This window comes from Manis pentadactyla, chromosome 14, assembly GCF_030020395.1.
Source record: "Manis pentadactyla isolate mManPen7 chromosome 14, mManPen7.hap1, whole genome shotgun sequence".
In the NCBI taxonomy this organism is placed as follows: domain Eukaryota; kingdom Metazoa; phylum Chordata; class Mammalia; order Pholidota; family Manidae; genus Manis; species Manis pentadactyla.
The window spans coordinates 44163785-44184340 of NC_080032.1; the positions used below are offsets into that span (position 1 = coordinate 44163785).

The 20556-nt window shown below is 39.3% G+C and overlaps 1 protein-coding gene across 1 annotated transcript in view; it reads right to left on the minus strand.

Moving 5' to 3' along the window:
- Positions 1 to 10618: 10618 nt before the first annotated feature.
- The window catches only part of NR1D2 (nuclear receptor subfamily 1 group D member 2), a 29275-nt gene continuing 19337 nt past the window's right edge, over positions 10619 to 20556 (minus strand). The window contains exons 7-8 of the mRNA XM_036886116.2: positions 19959 to 20169; positions 10619 to 13957 (exon numbers count right to left, since the gene is read on the minus strand). Coding sequence (XP_036742011.2) covers positions 13761 to 13957; positions 19959 to 20169 — 408 coding nt within the window. The 3' untranslated portion in view covers positions 10619 to 13760. The remainder of the gene's footprint in view (positions 13958 to 19958; positions 20170 to 20556) is intronic.

A 20556-nucleotide genomic window follows, 5' to 3' on the forward strand; every position in this document is an offset into this window, starting at 1 on the left:
CCTTTTCAAAACATTAGCTGCCATTAATGCAGCATTCCCAGAAGGCAGATGAAGAATTGTTCATGGTATAGCTGGAAAAAAGCCTGCTAATGTGAGCTCAGGCAAGTATCTTCACTTCCCTGGGCTTCCATTGCCGTCTTTATAAAACACCAGGCTACTTTACTCCAGAAAGTGATAGGTGAGCATTTCCTCAATATGTCGAGGTTCCTGGATAAGAAGTTCAGTTACTCTTATTGCATAACAAAGTACTCCAAATGTGAAAATGTAAAATAATAATCACTTTGTTTTGCTCACAGATTCTGTGGATCAGGAATTCAGGCAGAGCATGACTGGGCAGTTCTCACTGGGGGCCACTCATGACGTTGCAGTCCCATATTGGCTGAGGCCACAGGTATTAAAGGTTCAGCTGGGCCTTGTATCTGAGATGATTCACTCACGGCGCCGGCAGCTGATGTTAGCCACTGGCTGGAGCTCAAGTGGGGCTGTTGACCAAGGCAGCCTATACACGACCCCCCACTGCAGCCGTCTGAGGGTAGCTGGACTTTTTACAGACAGACTGAAGCTCCAAAGGCAAGTGCCCTACTAGCCAAGGTGGGAATTGCATGGATTTTTGCAACCTAACCTTGGAAACAACATAGGTCACTTTCATCCTATTCTGTTGGTCAAAGCAGTCACAAGCCTGCCCAGATTCAAAGGAAAGGAGCCATAGATCCCATCCTCTTAATGGGAGGTGTGTTGAAAATTTGCAGATGAGATGTTAAAACCAACCAAGTAACCGTGGATCCTCTCACAGAGGCTTGTTATGTAACTAGAAGTTGCCCACTGAGGCCCTGGCCTATGTCTCAGCTCACCTACAGGTGCAAAGACAGCTCCCATGATAGCTGAACTCAGGGGCCCAGGTTCCCCTGTTTCTCAGCCTGAGGGCTCCCTCTGGTGTGTAGGAAGTAGGTTAACCTTCAAGGGCACCCCTCAGCCAATAAAAGACAGAGTCAGTGGACAAATACTCAACTTCCTTGTCCCCCGGCGGGACAGTTCGGAGGCATATTCAGGTGGTCCCCAACACGACCACCCCAGGGGGCCTTACTGGTGGCTAGCTCACCAACATGCCCCATACGGGCTTTCCTCCCCTCCCTCTTGCTCTCCCTCCCTCATTTCTGCTTCCTGGCATCACTTCCCAGCACCCAACTTCTTGTCCTTGAGTCTACTTCTTGGAGGACCCAAAATAAAACACCCATGACATGTGTCCTGGCGAAAGACAAGTGAGACTGTTGCAACAGGTGGTCTCTAAGGCCCTTCTCTGGTCCAAAATCCTGCTACCGTTAACTTCCATTTCATAAACGTGGTTGACTGGGAAGGTCTGGGATTGACCTGCATTCTCAAAGAAGTTGTAGGGTACAGCCAAAATTGCCCCACCGCCATTTCATTAGTGGATTCCCACCTGCCAAGTGAAATACAGCACTTCTTACACCAGCAAAGGAGGATCCCCCACCAAAACAACGATAAAAGTCAGCAGTGAATGAAGGTCTAAAGCCAGAAAAGAAGCTAAGCCAGAAGGAAAATAAATATATCCCAGTAAAATCTAAAACCTTCATAGCCAGCAAACTAGAGGCATTTGCAGTGTCTGCAGATAAAGGTGCATTTTATTTTATCAGTGGGTTTTGTTTTCTTCCTTAACTTCTCAGCCATGTCTCCCAGAAGTATACTCCAACCCAGACTCAAGGTACGCTATGAAATTAGCATATCAGATATGAATCAGCCTTCACTTGGCTCTTAAACTCTTTAATAATTAGCTTTGTAATCTAATGCATACAGTGGCTACAGGCAAGCTCAGTGAGTGAGAAAATCCATTTAAAAGTTGCCAAAAGTTCCAGTATTTTCTCAAATTTACTAGGCTAATTCAATTTCTTGGCATAACTGAGAATGGTCACCAGATCTGCCAGCCTTTTCTGGCTTCCCTTAACGTTGGAAATGTATTGAGAACCAGTCTCCAGTTTTTTTTGGAGCCTTTTTCTGATGTCCTCCCTGAATGAAAGAAGTGTGGTCACAGAAATGACAGAAGTTTGTCATCTGTCCCACCTCAGATTGGAGCAGGGGTTGAACTACATACACGTGAACCATCCCCAAAGCTCCATAACTCCCACTGTGTGTTCCCAACAAAGGTAACAGAACTGCATGGGAGACAGCAATGGGGTTGTTTTCTTGAAAGAACTCCAGAGACCAAATTATACAATTCCTAACGCTGGGCTATTCAGGGGCCTGGTAAACACAGAAACCACAAGAGGGGAGGGAGGGGGAAAGAGGGGAACAGGATGTCTGCTCTAATTCCACATTCATTTTGCTGTGCTCTGCTGTATAACAATATCAGCTCTATGGAATACAATCAAATGTGGTTTCTGTGTCTTTAAGGCCCAGAAAGCTTGGGCAATGGATAGGTTGCCATAGCAACTTGTAATTCTACTGTCTACTAAATTGAAAAGCAACAATAGAAAATCCCTAGCAAATAAAATGTGATACCTCTCACTGACAACTATCTGTTTATTACAGTCCGGTCTTGAGTGCTTAAAAATGCAAACACCTAGAATCCTTTGCTATGTTTGAATGAAACTGAGCTGTTTTCTTTTTTCTCCTTTACAAAAGCTCTCAGACTGAAAAAAAAGAAAACAAACAAACAAATTTCTAAGAGTTTAGATGTCAGGCCTCTTCAACAGCCCCAGAAAAATGCTTCCAGTATACACACGCTTCACAAAAGCAGCAGGCAGGATGAAGCAATCAGAAACCTACAGCAACAAGAGAGAGCGAGACCAGTTAACTGCCCTGCATCAGACTTCCTGGAAAAAGGCCTGGGACCATACTAAGCTTTGAGGTGTGTGCTTTAAACATATACATACAAAGTTTTTTGAGATTGTAACTCCAATAAAATATGAATAAGATCCTTCAGTAATCAATTTAAATAACATTTTTTGAAAAGACTATTGAGCATTTTGTCAGACTCTAGAGCTATAAAAATTAAGGAGGACCCAGACTCTGACCTCTGTAAGATCATATTTGAGGAATAGGGGGAAAGACAGATACATAAATTCTATGACCAGGTTTCCCAAGTGTTATTGGCTGAATTGTGCCTCCACTGCCCAAAATCCTTATGTTGATGTCCTAACCCCCAATATCTCAAAATGTAACCATTTTGGAGATAGGATCTTTAAAGAGGTAATTAAATTAAAGGAAGGTGTTTAGGGCCAACCCTAACCCAATCTCACTGGTATCCTTACAGGAAGAGGAAATTTGAACAAAGACACATGCAGAGGGAAGACAAAGGAAGACACAGGGGAGGATGGCCATCTACAGGCCAATGAGAAAGGCCTGGAGCAGACCTTCCCCCCATGGCCCTCAGAAGGAGCCAACCCTGCCGACACTTTGATCTCAGACTTCCACCCTCCAGAACTGTAAGAAATAAATTTCTGTTGCTTACCACCCAGCCTGTGGTACTTCGCTGTGGCAGCCCTAGCAAACTATGCACCAAGCTGTATCCTTGTGGAGTGCTGGTTCTCAAGCTTTTAGCTGCATCCAAGTCTCCTGGAGGGCATATGAACACACAGACTGCTGGGCCCAACCCCAGAGTGTCCTGTCCAGGAGGACTGAAGCGGGCCTCCAATCTAAGGCAATGCTGCTGCTGGTCTGAGCACTGCCCCTCAAGAGCCTCGTTCAAGGAGGGGCAAATGAAAGACAGAGACTGCATCTAATCTTACCAGACCCAGGTCAGGAGGCCTCTTGCTCCCTCCTTTGTGAATCTAGAATGGAAAGGATACCAACCTGAGCTTCTTGCCCAGGTGCAGTCACCAGCAGTGAGCTGCCCAGGTGACTGCCCCGCAGGAGAACACTATCAAAAAGCTGCATCCTGCAGAGATCCTAAACTCTAAGACACAGTAACCCTGTCCACTACTAAAACATGGTTCATGAATGAGTCTTGGGTTCTGATCAATTAGACCAGGAATTGTCCCTTCACCAAGAAGTTCACTAGGCAAGTCCATTCAGACAGATGCAGAGGACCAAGCAAACAGCACAGAACTATTCCCTCTTGCCCACCTTACAAAAGGGTTACTGGGAAATCCGAAGTCCAAAGGCTGTCCCACTCTCCTTAGGCCAGAACCCATATCTACATGAGGATCATATTCCAGCCACCTGAACTCCCTGCCCAAATGGCCCTGGACTCACCTCTTGCTTTGGTCCTACTGCAGATGGACCACATTGCCAGTATACATAGCACTAAGCCCAAGGTATAGCAAATAGGATGAATGTTTGAGAGAGAAAGTGAGCAGAGCTTGGACTAGGAGCTGGGGTATACACAATCATGTATGCAAGGCTCAGCAGTGCACCAGTACTTCGGGTGGAATGAGCCATCTTCAGTATTTACTGGTTTCCATGGTATCAATACTCTCACCATGTCCAATTTCAAGATACCAGTGTGAAGTCAACCAGTCCACAGAATCCCTGGAAAAATAGCTCCTCATCCTATGGGACAAAGTCAGGAGCAGGAAAAGAACAAGAACAGTCTGGCAGCTTTCTTTTATATTCTTGCCCTGGCTCTGCATATAGTAAAGGTAAGCCAATCACATCATTTCTGTGTAACCAGGATGTTGCTCTGGTTACAACAGATGGTGGCCTTCAATGCTAAGCTCACAAAGGAGGATCTTTTCTCCATAAGTACTCCATGCAGAAGACAATATTGTTGGTTGCCTACCAGACAGTATTCTCTTTCTGGAAGAGCCTGCTGCTCTCTACAGAGACTGAAAAATGCTATGCATTTGCTTTCCAGTCTCCCTTAGAGCATGAGACCCAATCCGGCCAATAGGAGCTGAGAGGAAAAGTCTCCTGGGGCCTCCTGAGAAAGTTTCCCCCTAATAAACAAGAGGAAGGTCTTTCCTCTTCTCTGGACACAGTGCATCTGCTATGATGCCTAATGGTGTCACCAATCTTGCAACCATGGTATAAAATTACAAACACACATAAGACCACAAAGAAGGATCAAAAGCCAGGTTTTTCTTTAATTAATTGGTAAATACACATAACATAAAATTTACTATCTTAACCATTTTTTAAGCATACAGTTCAGTAGTGTTAAGTACAATCACATTGTTTTTGCAACCAATCCCCAGAACTTGTTTCATTTTGCAAAACTGAAACTCTGTAACAGCTCCCACTCTCACCACCTCCTCCCTCCCTAGGCAACCGCCACTCTACTTTGGCTCCATGAATGTGACTCTAGATACTTCAAATAAGTGGAATCATACAGCGTAAGGTCCATCCATGCTGTAGAAGGTATCAAAATATCCTTCCTTTTTAAGGGGGAATAATACTCCATTGCATGTATAGACCACAAGTTATGTATCCATTCATCTGTCAATGGACACGAGTTACTTCCGCCATTTGATTATTGTGAATAATGCTGCTGTCTCGTGGATGTGCAAATATGTTTTCAAGACCTTCCTTTCGATTATTTCAGGTATAGATCCAGTTTTTAAATTCTTTTAATTTTTTTAAGGAACCACCAATTTTTTTAATTGTATTAATTTTTGTGGAACCACCACAGCAGCTGTACCATTAATTTCCATAATATTAATTTCTGTGGAGCCACCATAGCAGCTGTACTGTTTTACATTCCCACCAACAGTACACAGTGGTTCCAGTTTTTCCACATCCTTGCCAACATGTTTCTTTTCTTTGTTTGTTTGCTAATAGCCAATCTATGGGTGTGAGGTGAGTTCCTAGGTTGTTGATGGCATTTGGAGCCACTGAACCAGCCTAGAATTGCCATCTCCAGCAGGAAATGAATAATAAATATCCTTAACGTTGAACTCCCTTTTAGATAGGTATTAAGCATTTTGTAACTGATGCATTGCTCTTTCTATAAGAACCCAAACAGAAAGGATTCTCTTCATGATTTAATTCTCTGCTTCTCATACCTTCCATTAGACACTGCTTTCTGCACTCTTGACACCTAAACTAACATAAATCCTAACCCAGGGTCAAGTCATGATGTAGTATAATTACAAGAACAAAGTAGTGTTTGTAACAGCTCTATCCATAACCAAAAAATGGAAAGAGCCCAGATCTCCAGCAACAGGATAAACGGTGTTATGTCCATACAAAGGAATACTACTTAGCAATTAAAAGGAACAAAATCACTGATACATGAATTGTGAATCTCACAAGTTATGAGTGAAGAAGCCTTATACAAGAGTACATACTGCAATGATTCAATTTATGTACTACAAAATATTTTACACTTTTACTACAAAATTTTCCATTTTTATTAGGATCAAAAGCTGAAGTGCTGCCGTGCAGGAAAGGTCTAAGCTTGAGCATACACTCTTCACCTAAATATTCAGGCCCCAGCAGAGCTCTGACGGGGGAGCCCAGTGCCACTGGGCCAGGGATTTCCCCTTCTTTTCAGGGTTTGTGCTATTCTCCAGTTCTAGTTGCCGCTTTCTCTGGGCCTTGGAACCTTGGGGGATATGAAATTCCTAGACATGACCCCTCCTTCCCTGCACCCTTCCTACTCCCAGGCCTCAAGAGATGACTGAGTTAAAGGTATTGTGAGCCTGAGCACTGAGGCAGGGCAGGAGAGTGGGAAGTTACACCACAAGGACCATGGCTAGATGGCCAGCAGGGTGTAATATCATACCAAGTTAAGGCAAGGGTGATCCATCAAACTTTACTTGGCTGCAAGAACCATTTTTCTGTCTTCCCACCCCTCCACACAAACATACCCCACATTCTTCACTTTCTGGCTTTTTTCTTTTCTGTGTTGTTTATGTACCATCATATCACAAATGTCAGCCTGGAAGGGATCCTGGAGGGCATAGAGCTCAATCCCCTCACTTTACAGAGGGGACCTGAACCCAGAAAAGCAAAACGACTGTCTCCAGACCACTGAAGAGCAAAATCACAACCAGGACATTATCCTCAACCATCAGCAAATGGTGAGAATATTCAAAACTCAAAAACATGTTCTTCCTTCCCTTTCAGGGTACTTATGTTATTTTTACTATCAAGAAACAGTAAGCTAATGATTTCTGCCCTTTGTAATAGATGTATACCATGGACAATACTCAGGACCTTCTCTATGTACATCCTCCCTCATCCATAGGGGACACAGTTTCAACACCCCCAGTGGAGGCCTGAAGCCACAGTGCAGAACCCTACTGTAGGGAAAATGGAAGTTCTGATGGCCAGGATCCTAACCTGACCCTAATCTACTTGCTGATGTAACTGGCCTGCTGCTAGGCTACTGCTTCCACACCTGCTGGCAATGAGCCATTATTGTCGGTGTTATTACATAGAGCTCCACCCAGTGCTCCTCCCAGAGGCAGAGACTGAGACAGATTGTGAATTTGCTAGAGGCAGACATGATTCTAGCACTTGACCTGCCACTGTGAGCATAAATCTTGGTATAAACCCTTTTACCTGCTACATTCTGTTGTTATTTGATCTCACCAAATCCAGAGTGAACTTATGTGGAGCTGAAACCCTCCTGAAGACACCTACATATACTATGTTCTTTCCTACATGTCTATAATAAAGCTTAATTTATAAATGAGGCACAGTAGGGGATGAACTAGTAATAAAATACAGTATCAATATACTGTAACAAGTCATGTGAATGTGGACTCTTCTCGGAATATTACTGGTCTGTACTTGCCCTTCTTGTGAAGATGTGAGATGACAAATGCCTACCTGAGGAGACAAAGTGAGGTGAATAACAATGTCACAGGCATTGTGACAGACTGATGTTGACCTTCTGCCCATCTGTCAGAAGGATTATCTGCTTCCAGCCACAGTGGACTGCAGAAAACTGGAACCAGTCAAAGCAAAACCATAGGTGCAAGGTTGGTGATGCAATATGGACTTGCCACTTGCTTAGGGCCTCCTGAGGAAGTCACTGGAAGTCAGTACCTGCAGGTTGAGGTCAGCACAGCTCCTAGCTGAGGACCTGAATCTGGAGCCCCTGTGGTGGGGCGGCAGCACCTGTGGGAGCTGAGCCACACAACCAACCACCCTGGGGCCACCTCCTCCAGGACCCTGTGCACAGTGTCCCATCTCACATCCCCACAGGATGCCTCCTCTCCCCTCTTCTACTTACTTAATTTCCTAAGGAAAAACAATTACCTAATGTCTACAGGGCTCCTCAGTTTGCAAAGAATTTTTAATACATCTCATTTTGCCTTGCCACCACCTTAGGTGGTTTATCCATTTTACAGATGGGAGAAAAATGTATGTACACATTGGGGGAATAACATTAAAATCCTATTATGTATTGAATCCTTGACAAAGAGCTTCCCTTGTACTCATTCCCAAACAATTCCACAGGCATTAGCTCCCCATATGTACAGATTCAAGTAGACTTACTAAACACCACTCTGCCAAGGACACCCCAAGCCCATTGCTCCTCTATTACCACAACAATTGAGAGCAACTCTGGGGCCCAAACACATGCCTTTTGTAGTTTAGCTCTCCACTCAAGAGCTTTGTGTACCTAAGTTACTTAAACTCTCTGAGCCTTGGTTTTCTTTATCTAGAAAACAGATTATCTCGTGGTGAATAGTGGTATGCTGGTAAACTAGCCTCCTGGGAGGAAAAACTGTGTGTGTGTCTGTGTGTGCATGCACATGTGTCTGTGCATATTATTTTTACCAAAAGGATATACAACTTATAAGATACATAATATTCTTTACTGTAAATCCCTAAGACCAATTCTCACAGAATGCATTCATTTTTGCCAGTTGCAATTGACTAGTTATGACATGAGTGGTGATTGGTATTTTAAGGATATTAATGAAACGATAAAAACTGTTAGAACTTGACTTGTCAATGATTGGAGCAACTTCTTTTCTGAATCAGATAATACTTTTCAAATAGTTTTCAGACAACTGTAATTTCCTGCACTATTCACAATGTTTAATGACTGTAGACATGAGGCTTTTAATCTGTATTAACGTTTTCTCACTTTCTTAAGTCTAGACAGCCAATAAAACCATAAATCAAGCCCTGATTCATAGCATTTGCAACTTTCCAGGGTATTAAGTAATCCCATCATGGCCAATTCTGAGTTACCAAATTGTCACATAGCAGGGAGTCGGGAAGAGATGTGCACAAACCTGCCATTATAAAGTTATTTCCACCATACACGTAAACACACAGGTATGGAACCTCAAAAGCATAAATAACAGTAAAACGTGAAATAATTATGAAGTGTTGAGTTTTGAGTATTATCTTTTCAAATATAATTTAGTTGTAAGCTTATGTAATTTTTAATAATGGTTGTTTAACAAGCTCCCTAAATTCCTGAAATTGTAATAATCAGACCACAGGAGCTCTTGCAAGCCAGCTCCAGCAGCAGTTGCTGACAATTACTGATGAAGATATGTGACTGGCGGCCATTTGTTCCACAGGCATACAACTCCCACGACTGTCTGGATTGGTGCCCCCTGGGTTTCCATGGAACTTCATTTTGCATTTGGGTTTTAAAAAAAAAACCCTGAGATATAGATGTTCGACAAACGTTAAGTATTGAATCTCTAAACCATCGGACTACTCAAAAATCTTGTCAGATAAAACTACTTAGAAAAACAGTCACTGGAGGCAGCAAAGGAGAGAGAACAGAAGTGTAGGTGCTTTCCACTTTGGAAACTACCCCACTTGTGTGTAACTGCAGAACCTGAACAGGAAATGAAATGGCTATTGTAGGGAGAAAAAGATGAGAACTTACCAACATAATAATGGGGGTGTGGGGGAACTGCTGGGGTTAAGGATAAGGAGAGTTCAGAGAAAAAAGAAATTACAGAAAAAAAGAGAGCTCACCTCACTTGTGAAGGTCATACACAGTTCTGTGGACACCAGTAGGAAAATGGAAGAAAAAAGCAGGAACACCTATTCATCTCCAACGAGCTCTAAGTGCTCAGCACAGGAAGAAACAAGGGTGGTTACTTGGAGAAAGTCTGGGGAAAAGCACATCCCACTAAACCTTCCTTGAAGGATTCACAGTGAGTTCACTTGTTAGAGAACAGGACATGGTCGTCTCAGTAACTTTGTCTAGCCCAGCATTTCCAAATTTAACCAAGGAGCCCATTACTCCCAGCTAACAACCAATTATCTCTACAATCTCTACAAAGCAGTGATGTTACTGGTTTGGGAAATAACTGCAGGGAATGTTGGTGTTATCTGCCTTAGCTTAGCTGGCATGGCTACCATCACTGGCCAAGCGGGAGGGGGTGGGGGCATCTTGCTAAAGGCACCTCATCCCGTTCATGGCCAAGGCTGGTTCTTGGGCAAATCAATACCCCCTTTGGATCTCATCATCTTCCCAGAAAGACCACCTTATCAGATACAGCAAGCCACCATTTGGCTGGCATTACAGAAAACAGCACAATCCTTGCTGGAATCTCAAAAAAAAAACCTATAACATCTTTTTTTTAAAAAGACCTACATACATACATTACCTCTTGATGAATTAGAGACTTACCTTAAGATACCCTCTTAGTTCTGCTAGGGGTGGGGGCAGTGGTAAGTTAAACTATAAATGGTCTTAAAAACTGTCAAGATAGAAAGATGACAAAAACCACACTTGGTTAGAAATAATATTTATTATCCCCTCCCCCCATGTACAATTACTTTTCAGAAACATGAAGATATTGTCCATGTCCTCATCAATAAGTTTGTAGAAAATAAACAACACATATCTTGTCAACAATATATTTCTATATTTTTAAACAATAGCCATTTTAATTTTCCATGTTAGTTCAAGAATAACTTCAAGTTTTGTTTTGAATCAAATCAAGACAATCTTTGTTTACAGGTTATTTCCTGACAAAGCCCCTCCCCCCAACCCCTAAAAAATTCTATATCCTAAGTGATAAACTCTTCTTGTACATTCAGCAAACTTTATATTGGAAAAGAAAAAGAATAATTGAGATAGGTACTTACTCTCGTGCACAGTAATAAACCTAGCTGAGCTTCTACACCTTGCTCTGCAATGATGTTTACATAAATCATTTCTTATCAAGTTACAATGGTAATTTCTTGACATGTAGATACAAAAGCTATACACTTAATCTACTGAAATTTCCTTCTAATATTTTAATCTGTAATTAAACCATCGCTATATATAGAAAAGCTTCATCCTAAGATGTTTCCCCTTCCCTCAGCTATTTCTTTCTAAAAGCTTGAATCCTCTCTCAGATCACGTAGAGATACATTAAAAGCACAGAAAAAAAAAAAAGTTTTAGCTTACTGACATAATGCCCTTAAGTTTGCTGACATAATGCCCATATTTTAACTTTAAAATGTAAAATCAGAGTTAAAGCATCACTTAAGTCATACAGTACATTATTAATTAATCAACAGTGTCCCACTGACTCAGAAGTTTCCAAAACTGGTTGTCTTCTCTGCATTTAGTAAGTTTATAAACAATGACTCAATCAAAGAATGTGCTTGTAAACTGGCTGCTGGTTTAATTTTAGAAGTTCCAATACTGGGCTATTTTCCAATATAGAAATGCTCGGAGTGGCATATGAACTATTAATTTTGTTTCCCATTACCTAGAGGAATTTGTTCAAATAAAATTTTACAAGACAAAATGCAAATCTACATACCTATATATAGATGTACACATGTATATATTGAACCTAACTAAAGTTTTATAAGCAATACTAACACAGTTCTGGTTACACATTCCTAAAGACTTAGTAACTTTTAAAGATACATGTTATAAAGAGGCTTATGCAAAAGGCAAAAATTAAGAGTCAACATGATCTCTGAGGTTTTCTGTATTACTTCAAAAAGCTGTTTCTATCCCCCATAGAAGAAAACTATGCATTTATCTTAGGAAAAAAATTATAAAAAGATAATGCTATCATGTAAAGAATTCACAAAAACTATACTGTATATCCCATAAAAGCCATACCTATTTAAGGTAAATCACAATTATGGTTTATATCATTTAAAGACATCACCATCACCTTTCCTCTTTAATAATGAGAGGGTTTAACTTTTTTTAATTTACTTAACTAGTGCCACAGAAATTCAAGTCTCAGGAGCAACTTAAGCAAGATCACAAGTAAGGCATTCTGCTCACATACGGTTAAAAGAACAGACTGAGTACAGTAAAGTGGGATCTTTTCACTTTTGTAATTTTATGTAAACCAAAAGTTATACAGAAAGCAATCTTTACCAAAAGATTTGATTAATTGCTATTTTCCAGGGAAACAGAAAAACATACATAAAATCCTCAACTTTGGCTACTACTCTACTGCCATAAGCAAAGGCTGATCTTATCTATTTAATGAAGCCCAATATTTGAAACATGGATGAAATGTCTTTGAACCTTATGTAAGCTGGTAGGTCACACACTAAATCATTTTTCAAATTATAGATTAAATCTAATTTGACAGAATCCCTGTAGTGTTATTCAGGAGAAGAAAAAGGTAGACTAAGAACATACCTATACACCCACATACCCCCCAACATATTAAAGTTTTCTTAAACATTAATTGGTTTTCCAGAAGAATCAAAATATTTCCCATCAAGCTGCAGTATGTACGTAAGGGGCAGCAATGCAACCTTTTTATTTTAGTACAAGGTAAGAATCTCAATGAACTCCTGAACAACTAGGACCCTGAAGATTTTACCAAGGACAAACTCTAAAATACATGTTTTTGAAATTTGGACTTGACTGCCTGTTGCACTTTTACATTAAGTGTTGCTTAAATAAACAAAAATAGAGCATAAATTCAATATTCTACTATCTAAACATTTAAAGCAATAGATATGTTATCAACAGGTAAAATGCACCTAATTTGGGTCTTCTGACACCTTTTAAGTTTAGTATGATAAAGTTCCTCACAGTTTAAAATATTGTGAAGAAATATATTTATGAATAACTATATTCACATACATATTATATACACATCCTATGTATCTGATGTACCCATAATCTTTGAGTATGTGTGTGCCAGGAGGATACCCCACACACATGAAGGAACCCTGAATAAACAGGTCAGTGTGAACTGTGAAATGTTTTCTCAGAAATGCTTAAAAATAAGAAAAGGCTACTATTATGAACAATTGTCATAACAAAAATTTTACCTTATTTACATAGTGCCTATCTCCCAAGAGGTAAATATGCTTTATAGACATTTTTAGTATCTCTGCAAGGTGAGGCATTAGGAACACTATCAATTCTCACTTTCCACAACCAACTAACCTGCCTGAGACCACACACTTAACAGTGGCAGGGTAAAATACAGACACGGAGGTCTCCTAACTCCCAAAGTCTCCAAATTATCAGATCAAATAGTCTTGTGATGAAATCAAGTTTCACCACACAATAGAACTTCAACCACAAAGCATGTATTTTTAAGTCCTCATGTACTTGTGTTACTTGTCATATTTGTACCAAAGGGAGATCGAAATGGTTTCTGGTTTTGGCAGATGAAAAAGTCTAACATTCATGACTATTAATTCAGTGTAACTTCTCCAGTTTAAGTGCGACACAGCTGATTGGTCTATGAGGAAAATGCAGTAGATGTCTAACTATGGCTGAAGAAACCTCAATCCAAACACCTACTACAGGATTACAGAGATAGCCTACAATTCTGTGTCTTAAAGGTCTTTTCTATCTCCACATAGGGTATACACGTATAAATAAGCATTTTAGCACAAAATGTACAGTTAGCATGAATCAGTTCATGCTTAAATAAACAAAGGCCTTAGGGGTGAACTTTAAAGGCCAAAAGCTCCTCAGAGTGCATGTTGTTTAAAGATCGAAGATCTGGCAACTTTAGAAGAAGTTTTGTAAAAATAGAGGCCTCGTTTGGATGGTTTTTCATAATTAAGGTCCTTAGTGCACGGATGAGGGTCTCCTGCAGAGCCTCCACAGAGTTGACGTTTTCTATTCCAGATCGATCTAATGGAGAATAAAGGATAGAGAGATATGAAAAGCAGTACATAATATTAACATTAAATACAACCCATGCTCATCTATGCTCATCAATCTCATTAATGAATTCAAAATAAGGTTTTATACACTGGAGCAAAAGCAAAAGACAAAGTATTTTAAATCTCAATGGCAAATTTTTGTAGCTATTATATTGCAAAGATATATATCACACAGCACACTTGATAAGTCAAAATCCTTTAGTGCTTAGGTATTTTTGTTCACAAAACTAGAGCTTCTGATTTTTAAAATTAGATGCCATCTGCTAACTTCAACTGTTTCTAATTGGCAAAATAAAATGAATAATGTAGTAGTTCAGAAATACGCTTTCCCTTTCTAGGGAATATACTGACATTTGTATGCTGCCATGCATGGCAGCAGCCTCTAAGATGGCCTCCAGTGATCCCTCATCCTGGAATCCATGTCCTTGTGCAACCCTCTCTCCTTGAGTGAGCTAGACTGACTTACTACAGGTGCATGAAATGGTAAATTACAAAACACCATGGCTTCCATCTTAAGCATTCTCTTACACACTCACTCTGAAAAAAGCCAGATGCCATACTGTGAACTGCCCTAGGACTGCCCACAAACTAAGGAACTGAGGGTGGTCTCCAGCCAAAGCCAACAAGGAACTGAGACCCTCAGTGCAACAACTTAAAAGGAACTGAATCCTGCCAACAATCACATGAGTAAGTCTGGAAGCAGATCACTTCCTATTAAAGCCTTTACATGAGACCACAGCCCTGCCCACAGCAGGACTACAACCTCCTAAGAAACCTTGAGCAAGGGGCAGGCATCTAAGCCGTATCCATATTCCTAACCTTCAGAAACTGTGAGATAATAAATGTATACATTTTTAAGCCACTAAGTTTTAACTGTCATATAGTAATAGATAACATACTATGCAACTTTATCACCTAGTTATGGTAACCTGCATTCACTTTCATTTAGCATACTGTGTTTATTAAGCTTATCATACAAAATGTTAATAAATTAGTGATTTAATATAAACCAGCAATAAAAAAAATTATCTTAAAGTAGCCAAGCCTATATTGTTTTTGCCCATAGACTATATTTTTTTCATCGGCAAGGGCTATTTCTTCCCTTTACAACAGGAGGCAGCAGTGCACAAGAAATATTTTATGGCTCTGCATATAGGGCGTTGTAATTAATAAGAAAAAAAAACTTCTTCAAAGGAAACAAACTTCTCTGGCTATTTACATCTTTTTCATCTTTTACAAGGAAACCGAGAAGACCTTACATTGTAACTGGTAGCTGAAAAAAGGCCACTTGCAGTACAAACTCTTAGAACAAGGACTAAAATTTAATAGCAAAGGGGGAAAAGTTTGACTTTTAGAGTATTAAAGTATCAACTCTAAATACAGAAAAAATGATGAAAATAGGTAAAATCTGATTATTACAACTCTGTGCTAATTCTTACAGAAAAAGAAACAAATTGTTGACTACTTGTTTGAACTATGTGCTAATTCTTATGGAAAAGAAACAGATTGGACATTGACTACTGACTGGGGGTGGGGTCATGATTTTCAGACATAATTGTTAGACAAACAAAACACCTCTTCTCTGGACATTTGACTTTGGCCACACAATCATAAGGATCATTTCCAAAAAATTACTTAAAGCCCTTCAATAATGCTTCTAAGAGTCTTCTCTGTTTTTAATAATCAAGTAATTGTTTTCTTTAATGCCCTTGTAACCTGTTAGTTCACACATCAAATACTGATTGAATGCATGTGGGTACTCTGACAGGTGGCTAGGTAATATATTAGCAGTAAACATAACTAACCAAAATTCCTTCCTTTAAAAAGCTCATATTTCAGCAGAAGAAAATAACTGGTTTGCATTATATCATCAGTAACTGACAATAACAACAACTGGGAAAGAAGGACAGTGATCCCCATAAGCAAAATATCCAGAGACAAACAGTAATAAGCAGCAGTGTAGTGGGTGGTCCTCTGGTGACTATTCTGTTTGAAAGACCTGTGCTTCTCTACATAAATCAGAACTGCAGTGAAAATGGACACTATAGCTAAAAATGTAAATCATATTAAATTGTTCTAACACCTCAATTTCTAAAACAATGGTTTCATGATTTCAGGGCCAAAAACCTAACAACAAATCTAGCTGGATCACAAACAATCCTCTAGAAACTAACAACAGAATGCCCAGAGTAAAGTGGAAGTTCATCCTCTTAATGATGCACTAAATGCTACCCTACTATTTGTACCATTTAACTCATGCCACATCTTCAACTGGTTCCTTCTCTCTCTCCCAAGCCTGTACCCGCAACCAAATCCTCCTTATGCACATTCACTGCCTATACAGGATAGAAGTTAAGATTCCTTCTACAAAAACCTCTATGAAGGCAACTGAAATCCATACCTAGAAGAGCCTTGGCCTCACACCTATATGCCAATCCCTAATCTTCAACTGGAAGTAACTGTCACCATTCCATACAATCTGAAAAAGAATTTACCTTCCAGGTATAATTCCCCTTCTCTCTGGTATTGATTCTTCCAGTCTCATAGGGAAATGTCATGATTGATCTCACTCCCTTAGCAGCTGTTAACAATATAGTAGAAAGCCTTTATGCCTACTTAGCCAATTATTAAAAATGTGACCTTGGGCAAATTATTTAACCCCTCTGTTCCTCAAATTCCTTGCCTGTATAACTAAGGACAACATGTCCTAGCTCACATTGGAAATCTGTTATGAGGATAAAATTATATAATGAGATCTAGGAATTAACTAGCATTTAATCTGACAACTAAAAACAAAATGAAAACCAGAAGGCAACTGTAGATTCCAAGAAAAATAAGTTATTTTAAATAGAAAGCAAACTATAATGCTGCCTAATTCTAAACAACTGATAGAGACTATAAATAAATAATCCCTTTGTTATCTAATACTTGGAACATTTCCCCTTTAGGTGGTGCAGGGTTAGGGCAGAGGTTTACATTGCCTTGTCTACCATTTCAACTCCATTGTGTGAACACTATGAGTGCTATTTATATAATCATAATACTGTAAATACTGATCTTTTAACTTTTCAATTTTTAGAGTCATAATAAAGCATGGAAACTAATCACAGCTATAGAACAGAATGTAAATGTTTTAATACTTGACAATGTAAAAGAAGTGGTATAGCAAAAGCCAGGATATGGAAGAAGGGAGATACTGATTTCCTATATGAGGAAAAGAGTCCAAAGAATGTGAGCATATTGAAATTATAAATAAAACCAATAAAGTAACTGTAAAAATAAAATGTAACAATTGAGAGGGCAAAGTGAGAAGGTACTATTATTTATCAATTATATCTACTAAATAAAAAGAGGAAGTATACACATAGTTTCTAGAGTTGGGTGAGCAACCATCAGAACAATTAAAAAGAAACATGGTTAGAAATCTAGTTCTCTGAAGAACAGGCTTGGAATAGAAGGAAAAAGAAACTTTTCATTTTATATTCCCCTGTAGTTGTGGAACTTTATTTTCCTGCCTAGACACTGCTTAAAAATAACAACAGTCCTTGTAAAGTGGTAAAGATTTAAATTTGACATGAACACTATCATATGTTTAAGTGAACTCAACTTATTATTTTAAAATGCATGGAACTATGTATGTATGTATATGTTGCTTGTATATCTCCATACACAGACAAAACAATAAAAATGCATTGTATTCTTTTATAATCAGTTTTTTCCACTTGTCTATCAAATTTTTTTTACATACCATGGATCAAAGCAAGCAAATGGGTAAATGGATGGATAGGTAAATGGAAAGAGACCCTGATGTTAACAGTGATCTTTTCTAGTAGTGATATTTTCATCTCTACTTTCATCTTAATATTTGCTAATTTTTCAAAGATCCTGTATTATTCTTATGATCAGGAAACAAAACAAGACTTTTCCAAAAGGAGTTAAAATGAAATAAAAATCATGTTCCTGGTGAAAAATATAAATGAAGAGAGTACACAGCACCTGGCATATGAAGCCCTTACCCTCCCTCCGCCTTCATTTCTTCCTCTGAAATAGCTCTGGGATGGAGCCCCTCTGCTGCCTCTGCCCAAACCTCCCTCAGGAGAGCTTGCTCCCCTGCCTCACACCTGAAGTTATTTCAGCAGCTTCTCAACCTGGCTCTCCAGCTAACCTGACTTACAGTCTACCCCACCCAGGATAAAAATGCAGAGCTAATGTCAAGCATCACTTTGTGCCTCATCACTCCCCTACTTAAGAAGTTACACTGACTTGCCACTGTCCCGTATTTCAGCTGTAAGTTCTGGGCTTAGCTCTCATAGCTGTCATTCTATAAACCGGCGCTCCCCTAACTCACAAGCTCTATGTCCCCCTCCTCCGTGAGGTACACATCAGGCTTTGACCACCTGCCCCTTGCCCTGCCCTAGCTCATGTCTTCCCATGCCATTCCATCTTTTTTTTTTTTTCGCTAGGAAAACCCAATAACCCACCCTTCAAATTCCAGCTCCACAAAGCTTCCCTACAAAGCCTTCTGAGATGACTTCACCTTCCTTCCTATAACTATTACTTACCTCAGTCAGAACCACACAATTTAGTACCATAGAGCTTTTTGTGCTGGTTCTGCCTCTCCAAATGAACATAAATACTTCAGGAGCAAACCTGTCTTAACACTTGCTCTGCCTTCCCCTGAGCACCCAGCACATAAGGCGTATTAATTAGATAAAGAGATTAATATGAATGGATTACCTTCGGTTTCACAATACTTATTAATCTGATGTCAATTCAAACATTACTAATTACGTATCAAACTACGAAATTGTAGGCAAAGCGCATGAGGCATTAGTGTATCCCTGCGCTTTCACTCTATTCCCACAGAAGTGTGTTTTTAGCTACCCAAGTAGAGCTGATCTGAAAAGGCCACCAAGTTATGCTTCCAAATGGCATAAGTCTTTATTTATGGTGCTGATTATAGACCCTTTAACATATATAAAGAACTTACTCTCCTTAAGAATTACTGACTTTGTAGTTAAGCCACATAGGGACATAGCATGTAGCATGTACGTTATAACCCTCATAATGCCTTTTACACAGTAGTAAACAAATGGGAAGTAGAGTAAGTCATATAAAAATATTCTAAAATTCTCAACAAACATTTTTAAATAAAGTTATAACCTAATAATGGGTGGCACTTACTTACATGTCCCCAGCAAAGTCACTGTTTCAATTTCCAATTTGTAATTTAGGAGTAATCTCTGCCTTAATATCTATTGTCTGAATTTAAAATACTTTGGTCAGAAGTAACTGCATTATAAATGTAAGGTGGCAGGAAAACTGGGAAACATCTTCAATGACTCATGTAAATAAACATTAGATGTCAAAAGTCTTGGTCACTTCTTCGCACAGTGACGGACTCTTCTGGGTCAGACCTCATGCTGGCTCAACACAGCACACTCCCTTCCACAGGGTGAGGCAGCCAAGACCCCAAAGGATAAGATTATTTATCCAATCACACAGAAAATTCAATGGCAAAACTGGGTGAAAGCCCACCACTCATACATAATTCACTGATTTTTTATAACCACACTTGATACTTTTAACATATTCAAGTAACCCACATAGTATTTTAAAATTAAAACTTAAGATTCATGTTAGAGCCACCTACCTGTAGATACACAACACTTCAAAAAATAAATCTATCCAATAATGGTTTAGACTTGTAAAGAATTATAAACAAAAACTAAAGGCTAAGAGTGTTAAATGTGAGGCCAGATCACAATTTTATTACCATATAGGACTTTTGACTTTTACCATCAAGATAAAAAAATTAATTATACAAAGAAAACAGATTCACATAGTTAAGCATATTCCTAAAGGCCTTCTCCCCACTATTTAGCTTGCTGGAGCCTAGTTAACTGCCACCTTCTTCCCCACTGGACACTATATTCTAGGTGTGGCTCACTTTGAGCCAGCTTGCTTACCTGCAGATACCAGGACAACTGCTGTAAACAAACTCATCTCTTCATCACTAAGTTGGAGGGCATTTAGCTTCTCACTAAATTCAAACATAGAGTTTAGCAGATCCCCTGCTCCCATTGAGTGTAAATCATCCACACTATACTTCTTTCCACTTAAAAAGGTGACAGTACGCTCCTTTGCATCAAATAATGATGCAAACCGTACCATTAAAACCTGGAAAAAGAAAAAGACTTAAATGTACCTGGAGGAGTTCAATAAATACTAAGAAATAACTGAGTATTCAAGTCAGTTAAGAAACCTCCCACAGATAAAAGAAAATTGTAAAAGAAAAACTGAATTTATTTTTTTATCCAGAACCATTTCCCTAAGGGAAATTCTCTACCAAGGCAATATATATTCCAAGAAGAACATCAAAAAAAAATTCCAGCCACCAGTGGCAAAATATTTGAGTCCTGTGATACTCTGAAGCTCTATTAATAAAGATTCTGAAATGCAAGTACAAAATTAAAGCAGGCAATGATGCCAAGAAATCTGAAACTGAGCTTTGCCAAAGGTGTTAAAGAATCTCTTTAAGCAACCAAGGGTATCTCATGGTCTGTG